Source organism: Natator depressus, chromosome 9, assembly GCF_965152275.1.
Source record: "Natator depressus isolate rNatDep1 chromosome 9, rNatDep2.hap1, whole genome shotgun sequence".
NCBI lineage: Eukaryota > Metazoa > Chordata > Testudines > Cheloniidae > Natator > Natator depressus.
The window spans coordinates 54,444,500-54,462,118 of NC_134242.1; the positions used below are offsets into that span (position 1 = coordinate 54,444,500).

Here is a 17,619-nt window from a genome sequence, read left to right on the forward strand (position 1 = left end):
ACGGCAGGGTAATCGGGGCTCCCACTGTTATGTCTAGGAGAGACGTGTACCAATGCTGGCGGGGCCAGGCTGGTGCTATGAGAATGACCCGAGCCCGGTCTCTGCGGATCTTGAGCAGGACCTTGTGGACGAGCGGTATGGGTGGGAAGGCGTATAGAAGGAGGAGGAACTCGTCCGCTGTGGAGCCCGGACTGCGATTCTTGAAGGTGCAGAACTGCTGACGCTTCCTGCTGTATTGCATGGCGAAGAGGTCGATCAGGGGACAGCCCCACCTCTGGAAGAGCGAAGATGCGACGTCCGGGTGAGGGGACCACTTGTGGCTGTGAAAAGATGTGCTGAGGCTGTCTGCCAGCTCATTTTTGACCCCTGGAAGGTACGACGCCTGTCGATCAACTGAGTGCTCTATACAAAAGTCCCATAACCTGAGGGCTTCCTGGCACAGGGGAGAGGAGCGTGCACCCCCCTGTTTGTTGATATAGAACATCGCGGTTGTATTGTCCGTCATGACTGATACACATCGACCTTCTAGATACGGGCAGAATGACTGACACGCTAGGCATACGCCCTGAGCTCCCTGACATTGATATGAAGACAGAGATCTGTCTGTGACCAGAAGCCCTGAGTCCTGTGGTCCCTCAGAAGAGTCCCCCTCCCAAATCTGACGCATCCGTTACTAGAGTCAGGGATGGTTGTGGGGCAGTGAAGGGGACCCCTGAGCACACCTGCTAAGCGTCTGTCCACCACAGGAGCGAGTCGAGGATGGGGCGAGGCAGGGTCATGATCCTGTCCAAGCTGTCCCTGGCAGGTCTGTACACTGACGCAAGTCATGACTGAAGCGGCCGAAGCCTGAGTCTGGCGTGCTGAACCATGTATGTACAGGCCTCCATGTGGCCGAGTAGTTTGAGACAATTTCTCGCAGTGGTGGTGGGGAACTGCCTGAGACCCTGGATCATGGCGTCGAGAGCCTAGAATCTCTTCTGCGGGAGGGATGCTCTGACTTGAGTTGAGTCCAGATCCGCTCCTATGAACTCTATCCTCTGGACCGGGGACAGAGTCAATTTTGCCTCGTTCAGTAGGAGGCCCAGATTCTCGAAGGTGGCTCTGATGAATGCCCTGGATCGGCCTTTGATCAGCCAGTCATCAAGGTATGGGAACACCTGTACCTGATGTTTCCGCAGAAAGGCGGCAATGACTGCCATGCACTTGGTGAAGACTCGAGATGCCGCTGACAGGCCGAAAGGGAGGACCATAAATTGGTAATGGGAACCGATTGTTGTGTGAAAATACGCGTCCTTCAAGTCGAGGGTGGCATACCAGTCTGCTGGATCCAATGAAGGGATAACAGAGGTCAAGGAGACCATGAGAAACCTGAGTTTCCTCATAAACTTGTTGAGGTCGCGCAGGTCCAGGATAGGCCTTAGACTGCCTTTGGCATTAGGAAATAGTGGGAATAGAAACCCTCGTCCCTGTGCTCCAGTGGAACCTCCTCCACAGCCCTTAGCGCTAGGAGCAATTGAACCTCCTGAATGAGAAGTTGCTTGTGAGAAGGGTCCCTGAAGAGGGACGGGGAAGGGGGGGAGGAAGGGTGGGAGGACACAGAATTGGATGGAGTATCCCCTCTCTACCGTGCGAAGCACCCAGCGGTCCAAAGTTATACAGGACCATGAACTGTAGAAAGGGGAGGAAAAGATAAGGCGGGGTGAATCCAGTCTCTGGTCTGGTGTGCTGTCCTCGACCGCACCCTCAAAATGTCGGTTTAGAGCCAGAGGGTGCTTTGGGCAGGCCTTGATTAGCGGAGGGATGTTGTCTTCTCCTACCACTCCGGTTCCTCCTCCTAGAATTGTCCGGGTGATTCTGCTGTTGGAACCTTTGAGGAGGTTGTGGGAGGAAATGTCTGTGCTATGTGGTGGTGGTATGCAAGCCCAAGGATCTGAGGGTGGCTCGGGAATCTTTTAGGCTGTGGAGTCATTTGTCTGTCTTCTCTGAAAACAGAGTCTCACCCTCAAATGGGAGGTCCTGACTCATTTGTTGGACTTCATAGGGTAACCCTGAGACTTGCAACCAGCTCCTCACCATCGCATAGCCACTCCTGTCGCCATGACACTTGTGGCAGCGTCTGCAGCATCTAAGGCTGCCTGCAGTGAAGTGCGGGAGACTAATTTTCCTTCTTCCACCAAGGCGGTGAACTCTGACCGAGAGTCCAAAGGGACGAGCTCCGTGAACTTAGCCATGGAAGCACAGTTGTTATAAAAGAGTACCTGCTCACAATGGCCTGCTGGTTAGCAATATGAAGTTGTAGACTGCCAGTGGAGTAGATTTTTCTACCCACGAGGTCCAGACGTTTAGCGTCCCTATTCTTTGAGGAAGGATCTTGGAAACCATGTCTCTCCAGTTGGTTAGTCGCATCGACAACCAATGAGTCTGGAGGTGGATGGGAGTAGAGATGCTCAAAGCCTCTGGAGGGGACGAAATACCAGCGCTCATTGCATTTGGCAGTGGGTGGCAGAGATGCCAGCATCTGCCATAGAGTTTTGGTGGTGTCCACCACCATCTTTATAAGGGGTAACGCTACCCGCGAGGGCCCCGAGGGTGCTAGGATGTCCACCATGGGATCCGTGTCCTCAACCACCTCCTCAGCCTTGATGCCCAAGCCTTGGGCAGCCCTGCAGAGCAACTGCTGTAAAACTCTGTTCTCCTCTAACGCAGGGGCTATGGATGTCCCTGCCAATGCTTCATCCGGCAATGAGAAGGAGGAAGCGTGTGCCAGTGGTGGAAGCTCCCTACCGTCTGCCCCAGAGGGGTACATGATTCCTGGGGCAGCATCGGAGGAGGTGGTGCAGATAATGGTGCTGGGGCCGTAGGCATCATAGCCAATGTCAGCGTCAACATCAGTCTCGCAGGAGGGAGCTGCATCGGCACACTTACAGGAGCTGCTGGGGTCAGGGGGCCCGGTACTGAGATCGGCACCTGGGCCGTAAGTGCCTGTATCAAGGTGAACGTTGACAATGGTGCAGGCATGGGAGACGGGTGTGTCGATGTCGTGAAGGCCGGTGCCGAAGTCGGAGTCGAGCACAGTGCCGACGACAGTGCCGGAGGAAAAAGCGTTGGGAACGTAGGCACCGGGTGTGGATGCACAGCGGAAGGCGGTACGTAAGTGGTGGAGGCAACTAAAGATGCCGCTGAGCGTAGGCCCTGGGTTCCTCCCTGGCCCTAGTGATAAGCCCAGGGAGCCCAGAAGGGCCAATGAGGTGGGTTCTGCCACTGTGGAGGCCACACCTGATGCTCCCTTCTGTCTCTGCCTGACCTCACTCTATGGCTTCTGCTCCTACTTGGGAGCTATAGGAGTCGGGCTCTGACTCCAAGGTCTCAGACACTGAAGACCATGGAGGAGCCGATCCTTGGTGTGTCGAATGGCGAGAGCTCAGATAGCGGGAAAGCTCTCTGTTGGAGTGTGCAGGTGCCGATGGACTAGGCGAAGGGGCGTGCCTCGATATCCCTTTCCCTTAGAATGCACCGAAGGACAGGGCTCCGTCGGCGTTGAGGGTTCCTCCCTGGCAGGCGAGAACGGTGCTGTCAGGTGGAGGAGATCTCTGGTGGCCTGGTACGCTTCCGGCATGGACGGGAGCTGAAGCTGCTGTGTAGGCGCCGGAGATTGAGGTGGGGCCAGACTCGACTGCCTTACCTGGACAGGAGTCGACAAAGCCCCAGAAGGAGACGCTGAGGAGAGGCCCGCCTCGGGTCACACTTCTCGAGGCTTAGCCGGAGAATGGTCATCCGGCTTTTTCTTCTTTTGAGGCATCGGTGAATGGGAGCGGTGCCTACTATCAGAATGAATCATAGAATAATCAGGATTGGAAGGGACCTCAGGAGGTCATCTAGTCCAACCCCCTGCTCAAAGCAGGACCAACCTCCAATTTTTGCCCCAAATCCCTAAATGGCCCCCTCAAGGATTGAACTCACAACCCTGGGTTTAGCAGGCCAATGCTCAAACCACTGAGCTATCCCTCCCCACACCGCTGTGGCGGTGCCGAGCATCCCTGGAGGAGCCCTTCCTTGGTGCCGAAGTTGCCGATGGCGCCGGGGCGTTCCGTGTCGAGGACGACGCCGTCGGGATCGGGTCTCTCGAGCCCGGGTCAGAGTGGGGGCGCAAGGCTGTCTCCATGACGATCACCTTCAGCTGCTGTTTCCATTCTTTAAGCATTCTCAGGCAGAACTCACGGCAGATCTTGCAACAATCTTTCTGATGAGTCTCCCCCACGCACCAAAGACACGACGAGTGCAGATGACTCTGAGGCATGCACTTGGCTCAAGCCGCACAGTTCTTAAATCCTGGGGACCGTGGCATGCCACGGCGCTGGGGCCAGAGTGGTGGGGGGAACCCCCAACTACTATACTATACTAAACTTTAAACTGGTACTACTAACAACTAACTAACTATATACACAGAATAACGAAGAAAACTTGCTGAGCAAGAGCCAAGGGAAATTCCAGCCACCGTCACCGGCGGTAAGAACGAAATGAAGGGGTGGCAGGTCGGCAGGCCTATATATTAGACGCCATAAGGGCGCGACTCCAGGGGGTGCCGAGGCCGACCCGATGGATGCTGCTAAGGGAAAAATCTTCTGGCCATCATGCACGTGCGCGCGCACACACCTGATTGGAATTGACATGAATAAGCACTCGAAGAAGAATCCAGTCTCCCTTTTCCAATGTTGGAATGATTGTTAAGGTACCTATCTTGAACTTCTGAGCCTTGACAAACTTGTTGAGAGCTCTGAGATCCAATATGGGTCTCCAACCTCCCTTTCTTTTGGATATTAGGAAGTAATGAGGGGTGAACCCCTTCCCTCTCAGATGCTATGAGACTGGTTCTATGGCCCCTAACTGGAGGAAGCAATCTATCTCCAGTCATAGTAACTCTTGTGAGAAGGGTCCCTGAATAGGGTCGGGGAAAGGGGTTGTGGAGGAGTTATGGAGGTGAAGTGACTGGAGTACCCAGATCGGATGATCTCTAAAACCCATCAGTCCGACGTTATGCATTCCCAGGCACTGCAGAACACTGCCGATCATGGGCCAAATGGGTATACAACCATAGGTGGTTGCGTCAGTTGTAGCGAGTGGTCTCGTGGCGCCTCGACTGCCCATCAAAAGGGGTGTTTATATGCGGTTGGTTGGGATGCGGTTTACAGGCCAGACAGTTTGCGCTTCAGGAATTTCCCATTCTTCCTCTGTGGTTCGTAATGGCGCTGAGGTTAATATTGAGCCGCATATGGTCTCTGCTGAGACTGGGGACTAAAATGCCTCTTTTCCTCCAGCGTACAGATTCCCTGCAACCTCAGGATAGCCATGGAATCCTTTAGGATATGAAGGGAGGCGTTGGTCTTTTTGGTGAAGAGCTTCGTACCCTCAAAAGGAAGATCTTCCACTATAGACCGCACCTCTTTTGGGAATCCTGATAAGTGGAGCCATGATGCTCATTGCATCACATCGCCATGGAGATGGACCTAGCTGCTGTGTTGGTGGCATCGAGGGCCAATTGTAGCGATGTTTTTGCTACTAATTTTCCCTCTTCTATGATGGCTTTAAAGGATTGCCGGTGTCCCTTGAGCAGTTTGTCAGTAAAGTCATTGAGTTTGTAAATGCCCACGCACTGTGTCTAGCCTGGTGGTGCGGCATGAGGAGAGACGATGCATGTGCGGGACCAATAGACACAGCTACCAAAGTTCTCTAATCAGCAGCGCAGGGAAGTAGACACACCTACAGTGGAGCACCCATAGAATCATAGAATATCAGGGTTGGAAGGGACCTCAGGAGGTCATCTAGTCCAACCCCCTGCTCAAAGCATAGGGCCATATGAGCAAATGCTGAAGGAACTGGATATGTTTAATTTGGAAAAAGAGGAGATTAAGGGGGGACATGATAGCAGTCTTCAAATACTTGAAAAGCTGCCATAAAAAAGATGGAGAAAGGTTGTTCTCTCTTGCCACAGAGGGCAGCACAAGAGGCAATGGGTTCAAACTACAGCATAGCAGATTTAGATTAAATCGCAGGGAAAACTTCCTAACTGTAAGAACAGTAGGACAATGGAACAGACTGCCAAGGGTGGTTGTAGAAGCTCCTTCACTGGAAGTTTTCAAAAGGAGGCTGGATAGCCATCTGTCCTGGATGGTTTAGAGACAACAAATCCTGCGTCTTGGCAGAGGGTTAGACAGGATGACCCTTGTGGTCCCTTCTGACCCTACAGTTCTGTGATTTAAGGTCAGCTATTAAAAAAAGTCAGACGAGATTTGTAGATTAAAGTTACTGATAGATACTGTCATAAATATAAAGGGAAGGGTAAACCCCTTTAAAATCCCTCCTGGCCAGAGGAAAAATCCTCTCACCTGTAAAGGGTTAAGAAGCTAAAGGTAACCTCGCTGGCATCTGACCAAAATGACCAATGAGGAGACAAGATACTTTCAAAAGCTGGGAGGAGGGAGAGAAACAAAGGGTCTCTGTCTGTCTTTATGCTGCCTTTCCCGGGGATAGACCAGGAATGGAGTCTTAGAACTTTTAGTAAGTAATCTAGCTAGGTACGTGTTAGATTATGATTTCTTTAAATGGCTGAGAAAAGAATTGTGCTGAATAGAATAACTATTTCTGTCTGTGTATCTTTTTGTAACTTAAGGTTTTGCCTAGAGGGATTCTCTATGTTTTGAATCTAATTACCCTGTAAGGTATCTACCATCCTGATTTTATTCTATTTACTCCTATTTCTATTAAAAGTCTTCTTGTAAGAAAACTGAATGCTTTTTCATTGTTCTCAGATCCAAGGGTTTGGGTTTGTGGTCACCTATGCAAATTGGTGAGGCTTTTTATCCAACATTTCCCAGGAAAGGGGGGGTGCAAGTGTTGGGAGGATTGTTCATTGTTCTTAAGATCCAAGGGTCTGGGTCTGTAGTCACCTAGGCAAATTGGTGAGGCTTTTTACCAAACCTTGTCCAGGAAGTGGGGTGCAAGGTTTTGGGAAGTATTTGGGGGGAAAGACGTTTCCAAACAGCTCTTCCCCAGTAACCAGTATTTGTTTGGTGGTGGTAGCGGCCAATCCAAGGACAAAGGGTGGAATATTTTGTACCTTGGGGAACTTTTTGACCTAAGCTGGTAAAGATAAGCTTAGGAGGTTTTCATGCAGGTCCCCACATCTGTACCCTAGCGTTCAGAGTGGGGGAGGAACCTTGACAGTTACTTAAGGAATTATAATCAAAAGGAAGATGTACTTATCTGGTGTCATTGCCCCAACCTACCTGGAATACTAGTATGCCCATGTGTGAAACAGCCAGGTTAATTTTCGACCCCTCACGGTCAGATGCAAGGTGAAATCTAATGCCATACATCTCCAGTTTCCGAGCAATTTCAAGCACCTGGAAATCTGACTCAGCAGGAGTTTGGCCCCTCCAGTGAGGAACAAAAGCATAAAAATACAGAATATTAAAAACATGATTTCATAATACTTCCAAAGGGTCCAAAGTAATTAATCTATATGTCCAGAACTAAGCAATAATTTTCTGCCTAATTTACATTGACAATTTCACTCCATGAAAGTATTACTGCTACCTTTGAAATATGACTAACAAAATATATCTGGGAGAAACTGATACAGAGAAGCAATTGAAAACTGGTATGAAGGTTATCTGATTCAAAACCCAGAGAGAGGTCAATAGATCACTGTCCAAACAGGAATCCTGTTCAGTTTTTATTTCTTGCTTAGGTATACATCGATATACCCAGAAAACAAGGGGGAAGTTGAGAATATTGCAAAACAGCATGACAGAAACACAGCAAATGTTGCAACAACACAGGACAATCTAAAATGGGATTATAAAATCAGATTAGAATTATCCAGATAACATTGTATGAAATTAAGTATACAGTATGTTCGAAGCATATGCACTTCATTTTTAAAAAAATCTAGGAAAACCTAATATAATCAGGCCCTATGCATTCCATGATTCTATGGTCGTAGAATTTACCCACTGCCACAGAACTGTAATCCAAACCCCTAGGTCTCTCTTTTAAAAATATCACATTTATACCCCTTGCAGTTGCTTAGACAATGGCGAAAACCAATGGGGTTTGCAAACTTTCTGAGTTTGCAAAGAGCCTGAAATAATAGTTCAGAGAGGCGTGACTGGCCCTCAGGACTTGCCATCAGACTTCATGATGCCACAGTCACAGAATTCAGCACGTTTTTTGCTATGGAATTTGTCAGTTTCCTGCAGCCATACATCTGACATTCCCCCCGATCTTCCTGCACTGCCAAAACATGCCTGCACCTTCTCTTGTTTTCCATCTTTCCCCACCTTGGGGAATCAACTGGATTTCAGCATACCCTTCTATAGAGCACAGCAGCAGGTCAGCAGGAAAACAAGTCAAGTCTAGCTTGCTGACAGGGACTGGGTGGAACCTGAAGTGTAGACTGTCCAGCTGAGCTTCCCAGGATAAACACCACAATAGACAGACAATACCCCAGGAGCAGAGAAGATGAGATACTGAAGCTGGCTTCAAGATCACCATTTCCATGATACATACTGAGGTAAGGAGCTATTGAGCAAGGCCACTTGGACAACATTTTAACTGCTGAGACCCATAGAGGTGGACTGCCCAGAAAACAGTGAAAAACACAATCTTCAAAAGTAACCCTTGCTGAAAATAATGACTGCCAAATTTACATCAAATTAGTGTTTTCAACTGTAAGTCATAGTTGTTTGTGAGTTTGAGGGTGACAACCCTCATGGAGATGGGAATTAAGGATATTTCACAAAGCCAGAATAAAAAGAACATTGCCATGGAATTTAGGAATTCTTGCCACACAATTTAGTCCCACAGTGCTGCAGAATACACAAAGGTCTGATTATAATAGGAGTTTGGTGTAACTGGCTGACAAAGGCAACCTCAAAATTTAGAGGTTCGGCAACATAACACTATACTAAAAGATCCCACAATGATTACTATAGCACTATTTCTGATCAAGTGCGGTCTTTGCCATATACATTAGTGCACTGAATATAAAAAAGGCAACAAATGGAATTTTTCATACAACAGTTTAATGGAAGGAAACTGGATGATGGAGGAAGGGTAGGGGGCTGGAAAAAAGTAAAGGAACTAAGCAATTTTTGCTTAGAACTGACTAGCCTCAACACTGGCTAGATTTATGTATGCCATGTTAAAACATGCTTTCAGAATTTTTTTTCCCCCAGGGAACAGCTCTCCCCCCATAATAGATATTTAATTCCTTTAGAATAGACCATATGCTATTTAGGGTATGATCTGTCTATTTTTGTGTACTATCCTGTGCCAAGTGTAACGTGAGCATTAATTAAATAAATGAATAATATTTTCCTGCAATACCCTTTCCTTATTCTAGCCTTTTTTCTTAAAGATGCTTACTCCTAACAGTTTATAGAGTTACCATTAAGACCAGATATCTTTGTTCTATTTCTAAAAAGTAAAGTTTTTCTGTTGAACATGTTCAGACGACTTATTAATAATTAAAGTAGAATTTATGGAAATAGGGACCTCTTAACTGCATGTATGGACCATCTTTAAAATTAATACGAGTACAACCACAGAACCCATTCAGAATGCAATCCTTTTAAATATGAACAAGTACTGCAGGTATCATGATTCTCTGACTTTTACAACTGGTTACATACTGGAAAATCATTGTGCTACACAGGTTCTGGGTGAGTATGAGGTGGTTAAAACATTCAGTCTAGTTTCTACTTCTTTATTCTGTACTGACTTTGAAAAAATATCAATCTTCAAAATGGAAAATCCTGAAAAGATTTTTTCCCAACTACAAAAATTTCGGGGGTTCAAAAGGAGTTCAATATTTTCAAAGATTTAGTCTATATTGTGTTTTTCATCAAATTTGGGTATGATGTAGCAAATAAACTTTATATATATAAAGTATAATTACAACAGTATGACTTTTGTGAGCAGATAAGGCCAAAGTTGCATCTCTGTGGGATAAGTGATAAAAGGTTGGAAATGTAAATTTTGGCCATAAATTCACAAGTTACCCAACTTCAAGCTTAGTGTGTACAACACAATGGGCCAAACTCATTCCTGGTGTAATGCCACAATCTCAGAAAGAGGATGTTAGGGCTTCATATGGTAAAAAATAAAATTACAGAAACGTGGTTACAACATGGTGGCTGAAGAATTTGGAACGCTGTATATCCAATAAAACTTCTAGGCACAAACTCAGGTGAGTAACTTGAGTACTATTTTATTACGTATAAAAACCGCCAGAGTTTAACTATTCAAATTTATCCAATAAAGAGCACAATACTTGTCAGAAATAATAGAATTTTTAAAAAATTGCCTGCACCTACAATAGAAGGAACTTTCTAAAGTGGTTTCAGAGTAGCAGCCGTGTTAGTCTGTATCCGCAAAAAGAAAAGGAGTACTTGTGGCACCTTAGAGACTAACAAATTTATTTGAGCATAAGCTTTCATGAGCTACAGCTCACTTCATCGGATGCATTCAGTGGAAAATACAGCGGGGAGATTTATATACACAGAGAACATGAAACAATGGGTGTTACCATACACACTGTAACAAGAGTGATCAGGTAAGGTGAGCTATTATTAGCACAGGAGACCGGGGGAGGGTGGGTGGGGGAGCTTTTGTAGTGATAATCAAGGTGGGCCATTTCCAGCAGTTGACAAGAACGTCTGAGGAACAGTGCGGGGGGATGGGGGGGGAGAATAAACATGGGGAAATAGTTTTGCTTTGTGTAATGACACATCCCCTCCCAGTCTTTATTCAAGCCTAAGTTAATTGTATCCAGTTTGCAAATTAATTCCAATTCAGCAGTCTCTTGCTGGAGTCTGTTTTTGAAGTTTTTTTGTTGAAGAATTGCCACTTTTAGGTCTGTAGTCAAGTGACCAAAGAGACTGAAGTGTTCTCCGACTGGTTTTTGAATGTTATAATTCTTGTCGTCTGATTTGTGTCCATTTATTCTTTTACGTAGAGACTGTCCAGTTTGACCAATGTACATGGCAGAGGGGCATTGCTGGCACGTGATGGCATATATCACATTGGTAGATGTGCAGGTGAACGAGCCTCTGATAGTGTGGCTGATGTGATTAGGCCCTATGATGGTGTCCCCTGAATAGATATATGGACACAGTTGGCAACGGGCTGTGTTGCAAGGATAGGTTCCTGGGTTAGTGGTTTTGTTGTGTGGTGTGCGGTTGCTAGTGAGTATTTGCTTCAGGTTGGGGGGCTGTCTGTAAGCAAGGACTGGCGTGTCTCCCAGGATTTGTGAGAGTGATGGGTTGTCCTTCAGGATAGGTTGTAGATCCTTGATGATGCGTTGGAGAAGTTTTGGTTGGGGGCTGAAGGTGATGGCTAGTGGCGCTCTGTTATTTTCTTTGTTGGGCCTGTCCTGTAGTAGGTAACTTCTGGGTATTCTTCTGGCTCTGTCAATCTGTTTCTTCACTTTATCAGGTGGGTACTGTAGTTGTAAGAACGCTTGATAGAGATCTTGTAGGTGTTTGTCTCTGACTGAGGGATTGGAGCAAATGCGGTTGTATCTTAGAGCTTGGCTGTAGACAATGGATCGTGTGGTGTGGTCTGGATGAAAGCTGGAGGCATGTAGGTAGGCATAGCAGTCAGTAGGTTTCCAGTATAGGGTGTTGTTTATGTGACCATCACTTATTAGCACCATAGTGTCCAGGAAGTGGATCTCTTGTGTGGACTGGACCAGGCTAAGGTTGACGGTGGGATGGAAATTGTTGAAATCATGGTGGAATTCCTCAAGGGCTTCTTTTCCATGGGTCGACATCAATGTAGCGCAAGTAGAGTAGGGGCATTAGGGAACGAGAGCTGAGGAAGCGTTGCTGTAAGTCAGCCATAAAAATGTTGGCATACTGTGGGGCCATGTGGGTACCCATAGCAGTGCTGCTGATTTGAAGGTATACATTGTCCCCAAATGTGAAATAGTTATGGGTGATGACAAAGTCACAAAGTTCAGCCACCAGGTTTGCCGTGACATTATCTGGGATACTGTTCCTGACGGCTTGTAGTCCATCTTTGTGTGGAATGTGGGTGTAGAGGGCTTCTACATCCATAGTGGCTAGGATGGTGTTCTCGGGAAATCACCGATGGATTGTAGTTTCCTCAGGAAGCCAGTGATGTCTCGAAGATAGCTGGGAGTGCTGGTAGCGTAGGACCTGAGGACGGAGTCTACACAGCCAGACAATCCTGCTGTCAGGGTGCCAATGCCTGAGATGATGGGGCATCCAGGATTTCCAGGTTTATGGATCTTGGGTAGCAGATAGAATACCCCTGCTCGGGGTTCTAGGGATGTGTCTGTGCGGATTTGTTCTTGTGCTTTTTCAGGGAGTTTCTTGAGCAAATGGTGTAGTTTCTTTTGGTAACCCTCAGTGGGATCAGAGGGTAATGGCTTGTAGAAAGTGGTGTTGGAGAGCTGCCTAGCAGCCTCTTGTTCATATTCCGACCTATTCATGACGACGACAGCACCTCCTTTGTCAGCCTTTTTGATTATGATGTCAGAGTTGTTTCTGAGGCTGTGGATGGCATTGTGTTCTGCACGGCTGAGGTTATGGGGCAAGTAATGCTGCTTTTCCACAATTTCAGGCCATGCACTTTGGCGGATGCACTCTATGTAGAAGTCCAGTCTGTTTCGACCTTCAGGAGGAGTCCACCCAGAATCCTTCTTTTTGTAGTCTTGGTAGGAAGACTTGGTAGGAAGGTCTCTGTGGGTTAGTATGTTGTTCAGAGGTGTGTTGGAAATATTCCTTGAGTCAAAAATAGGATTCTAGGTCACCACAGTACTGTATCATGTGCCAGGCATCTGATAGGACAGAAAGCTTATGCTCAAATAAATTTGTTAGTCTCTAAAATGCCACAAGTACTCCTTTTCTTTTTGTGAATACAGACTAACACGGCTGCTTCTCTATTACCTAATAGGTCATTCTCATCTCTAATTTGACGATTTCATACAAATTGAAAACTCTACTGATTCAGCACTGTCTCGAGATTTCATTCCATGTGTGTGGATAATAAATAGGAGTGAAATTTTGGTTTTCATAGGTAGGAGGTTATGGAATATGATCTATGAAGGAGCATGCTGAAGGAAGCAGGGCTCTTAAGGAGTCCTACCTACTTCTGTATGATACAGAAAGGCGTATGTAGAATGAGAAAATGGTTTGTATTTTATTGATTGCACATATTGCACAGAGGAAAGCATTCTACTGCTGTATAGCAAATAAATGAATATTATGAAATTTCTTTACTGTATTTTTTTTTAAATGTAAGAAATTTTGTTTTAAAAAAATCCCTATTTTTAAAAGAATGTTAATGTTGCAAAATGAAACAGTCAAATTAGGAAATGACAAAATTAAGGTTACTTGTGCAATTTTGGTTAGAAATTTTAAATCTCTGTCCTTTCCTGGAAAATGTTTGTGTAATAGATGTAATCTGGAAGCATTTGCAAATCTAAACATAAGTGTGACATCCATCCATTTGTTTTCCATTATCTCACTGGCGTTGGGGATCCTTCATCTTTTTAGTCTGATTTGTGAAGTTCCCACATTTTCCCTCAATTTACACATATCTCATCATTTTCCTTTGGAGGAGTGAGACCTGAATAGAAAACTGAACCCTGGTCTCCTTTATGGCAGCACACAGCACTAGCCTTCTTTTCTGTCCTCTTGATTTCTCTTTTCACCTTTGTCCTTTTATTCCCCTCCTTTTTCCTCCTTCTCAGCTTCTCTTATTTTTAGTGTTTCAATATGTGAGGTGATTTGTTCTTCCACGACACTGACTTTTGAATTAGCTTTTCTGGTGGTAACACTTCTGGTCTGACAAGGAAGAATGAGCTGTTACTGACATGATGCGGTGTCTCCAGGTTTCTTGGCTTTCCTCTACCTCTACATATTATTTCCTTTCTCAGTTTCAAGTCTACTGCATTTGCAGCTTCTGCTCTGCCTTTACTTGCCTGGCCCTATTCTGAGTACTACATTTATCTGTGGTATATCCTATAGGCAACTTCAGTCTGGCTTTATATAACTTTATGTACCGCAAGGCTCTGTTCAGTAGGTGGACGTGAAAGTCAGAGCATGTTGTGTACACCTACTTGGATAATGCTTAATTTCTTCAGGCTGATATTGTGTGATATTGTCCATGACTAGGGCTTCTAAGTACTATAGTAATACAAATAATTAATACGTGGGTTCACCCCAGTTGATAAAACCAGTAGAATAATATAATGCAACATGAAATCGAAGCAGTGTTTCCAATAGCAGTTCTATATTAAAAGGAAAATAAATGTTTTCACTGAGATAGGATTTTAAAGCTTATATTGTGCTTCTTAAAATGAGTAATTTATTTTGTGTTATGTGTAAAATATGGACTCTACATTTAATCTTTCAGATCTGTTTACTTAGTGCCAAAATAGTCTATTAATGGTACAGCTCTGTAGATGTATATCTCTGCAAGATCCGAAGTTGAACACTTTATATTCTAGTATACCTAAGGACCCCAAACATGGATTACACTTCTCTTGTACTACGCATTATACAAACAACACAAGGACAGTTCCTGCCTCACACAGTTCACAATTTAGGATTTAAACAACACTCAATAAGTGATGTGGTAAACCCAGAACAAACAGCTACAAAGCGGGGAGGGGTGGGGAGAGGGGAGAGACCGCCACAGAATGTTAAAAGGCCCCTCCCTATCCACTGAGGAGAGGTGACCACAGGTTAATAAGGTTCAGCTGAAAAGGGGTTGCTAGAGAACCAGTTGGGTTCAGCTGACTCCAACTGCTTGAGCCCTTTTTAAGCCCTCCCCTGTTCGGAAAGGGTGGGGGAGTGAGGAAAGCAGGGAAGCTGCCAGTAGGCTGTGTGCAGCAAGACACCGAACCTTTCCAGGAAGGGAGGCTGCATTCCCTCCCCAGAAGGGAAAGGAAAACAGACACAAGGGACTGATTGAGGAAAGGTATAGCCTGACCTTGTACCAGCTAGAAGGACTGTCTTGCCCAAACTGTGTCTCCAAGGCTAAAAAGAACTGAGCCTGCTGAGGCGAACAAGATACTTTGCCACATGCAATTTCTAAATATGCAATGCTTTTGCCTCTTCAAGCCATAAAATCTAAATTAACTGTAGGTTTTAAAAACTATATAAAGCAGAGGACACTTATCAGTATCTGGGTTTGACTTTGATCTTCCCCATTACTGTATGGATGTTGTGATAATAATAAATATTGTCTACATATGGATACAGCTGTAAGGAAACCTTGCATTGAGACCTTCTGTCCTGAAGGCAGTTCTTGCTGGAAATTACTTTTAATTGGCAGGTAGTCATCCATTGACTTGGGGAAGCCTAAGTAGATTTATCTACTTAATGGATGAACAAAATTAGACCAGATTGTTTTCAGACCAGTCTGTGCAGATTAGTCTACAGCTAACGTCTGAGGATAATTACTTTTAAACTGCTTCTCATTTGTAAATGTTTTCTGTGCAGTGTGAGCTGCTTGTCTTCATTCTGAGTTTTCCCCACTCTCCAAATGCAAACAGATGGACATCATACCAAAAGGACTGAAGGTAAAAAAATCCATTACAGTCTACATACCACACAGACTATGCTGACAGCTTGTGCCACACACTCTCAAAGAAACTGCGGAACCACCTGATCAACATCCTCTACAGCACACAGGGAGAGATTAAGAATGAGCTCTCAAAACTGGATACCCTCATAAAAAGCCAACCTTCCACACAAACTTCCTCATGGCTGGACTTTACAAAAACTAGACAAGCCATTTACAACACACACTTTGCTTCTCTACAAAAGAAAAAGGACACTAATCTATCTAAACTACTACATGCCACAAGGGGCCACAACAGTGGTTCCCTTAACCCACCCAGCAATATTGTTAATCTATCCAACTATACTCTTAGCCCAGCAGAAGAATCTGTCCTATCAGTGCCAGGCCTGCCCTAGAGCAAAATAGTGGACATTTGTGATTGGTCGCTGAGGCGAAAAGGTCAATTACTGGGTGACCCCATTTTTGGAATATTGTGTCGAGAACACTGTCGTGGATTTCCCACTCATGTTCCTGTGAGAAGTGCCTGCTGAGGTTGTCAGCTGCAGTGTTTGGGCACCCTGGTAGGTATGATGCTGCAATGTTTATATTGTTGCGGATGAGGAGTTCCATAGATTCATGGCTTCTACGCATAGCAAGTAAGACCTGGCTCCTCCTTGGCGATTGATGTAAAACATGCACGCCACATTGTCGGAGAAAATAGAGATTGAGGTTTCGCGTATGAGTGGGAGGAAGTGTCGGCATGCATTAGGTACCACGCGGAGTTCCAGGAGATTGATATGTAGTCGGGTTTCCGTCACAGACCACTTGCCTTATACACTGTGGTGACCCAAGTGGGCGCCCCAACCTATCAGGGAGGCATCTGTTGTAATAGTCACTGATGGGGGGTCTTGTTCAAAGGGAACCCCGGAGCATACATTCCCTGGCTGTGTCCACCATTGTAGGGAAAGGATAACCCTTGGTGGTAGTGTCACACGTCTGTTGAGAGAGAGTTTGCTGGGTGCATAGACCGTGCTCAACCAGTGCTGCAGATAGCGCATATGGAGTCTGGCATACTTTGCTACAAAAGTCGTAGCTGCCATATGTCCCAGAATCTAAAGGTCATGTCCTCACTGAAGTTCGTGGGCTGATGGTCACCGTGGAAATAAGATGGGTCAATGTAGTGAATCTGTGGTTTGGCAATATTGCCTTGGCTTGTATGGAGTCTAGGTCAGCTTCGATAAACTCCAATCGCTGGGTTGGTTCCGGGGTGGATTTCTTTTCGTTTATCTGTAGACCTAGCTGGTGAAACAGGTCTATTCTGGTCTTCAGCATGCCTGCCATTTCTTGTCAGTTGGCACCCCGAGAAGGCAATCGTCCAAACAGGGGAAGATTATGATTCCTTTGCTTCGTAAATGTGCTGCTACTACCGCAAGCGTTTTTGAGAATACGGGGGGAGCAGTGGACAGTCCAAAGGGAAGGACCTGTATTGGTAGTGGTTGGGTCCTACTGTGAACCTCAGGAACCATCTGTGGGCGGGATGTATTGTAATACGGAAGTATGCATCTTGGAGGTCGAGGGCTGCAAACCAGTACCCCGCATCTAGCGCTGGGATTATTGTGGCCAGAGTGACCATTTTGAACCTGTGGTTGAGTACGAACCTGTTGAGTTTTCAGAGATCTAAGATTGGTCTCCATCCCCCTCCTTTCTTCTCTGTCAGGAAATATTTGGAATAAAAACCCCTCCCTGGTTCTTCAGCACACAACAGTAGGAGGTGGTCTACTTCCTGTTGCAGAAGGTGCTTGTGAGAGGGGCCCTGAAGAAGGACAGGGAAGGATGGAGGGTAGGGGAGATGGCTGTGAAAGGAATGGTGTAGCAAGATTGTATGATCTCCAAAACCCATGGATTTGTGGTTATCGCAGCCCAGGCATGGTAAAATGGACATAGGCAGTGACCAAAATTGTGGGATGGGGTATCTGTTGGCACTACAGGTGTGGGGAGGTCGTCCATACCCTCAACCAAGAC

General features: G+C 45.9%; 1 protein-coding gene across 2 annotated transcripts in view; it reads right to left on the reverse strand.

The window, feature by feature from the left end:
• FARP2 (FERM, ARH/RhoGEF and pleckstrin domain protein 2) overlaps window positions 1-17,619 on the reverse strand; it is a 198,826-nt gene that overhangs the window by 95,092 nt on the left and 86,115 nt on the right. For both annotated transcript variants that reach the window (XM_074964209.1, XM_074964208.1), the window contains exon 8: window positions 7,284-7,431. In XM_074964209.1, the coding sequence (XP_074820310.1) occupies window positions 7,284-7,431 (148 nt within the window). The remainder of the gene's footprint in view (window positions 1-7,283; window positions 7,432-17,619) is intronic.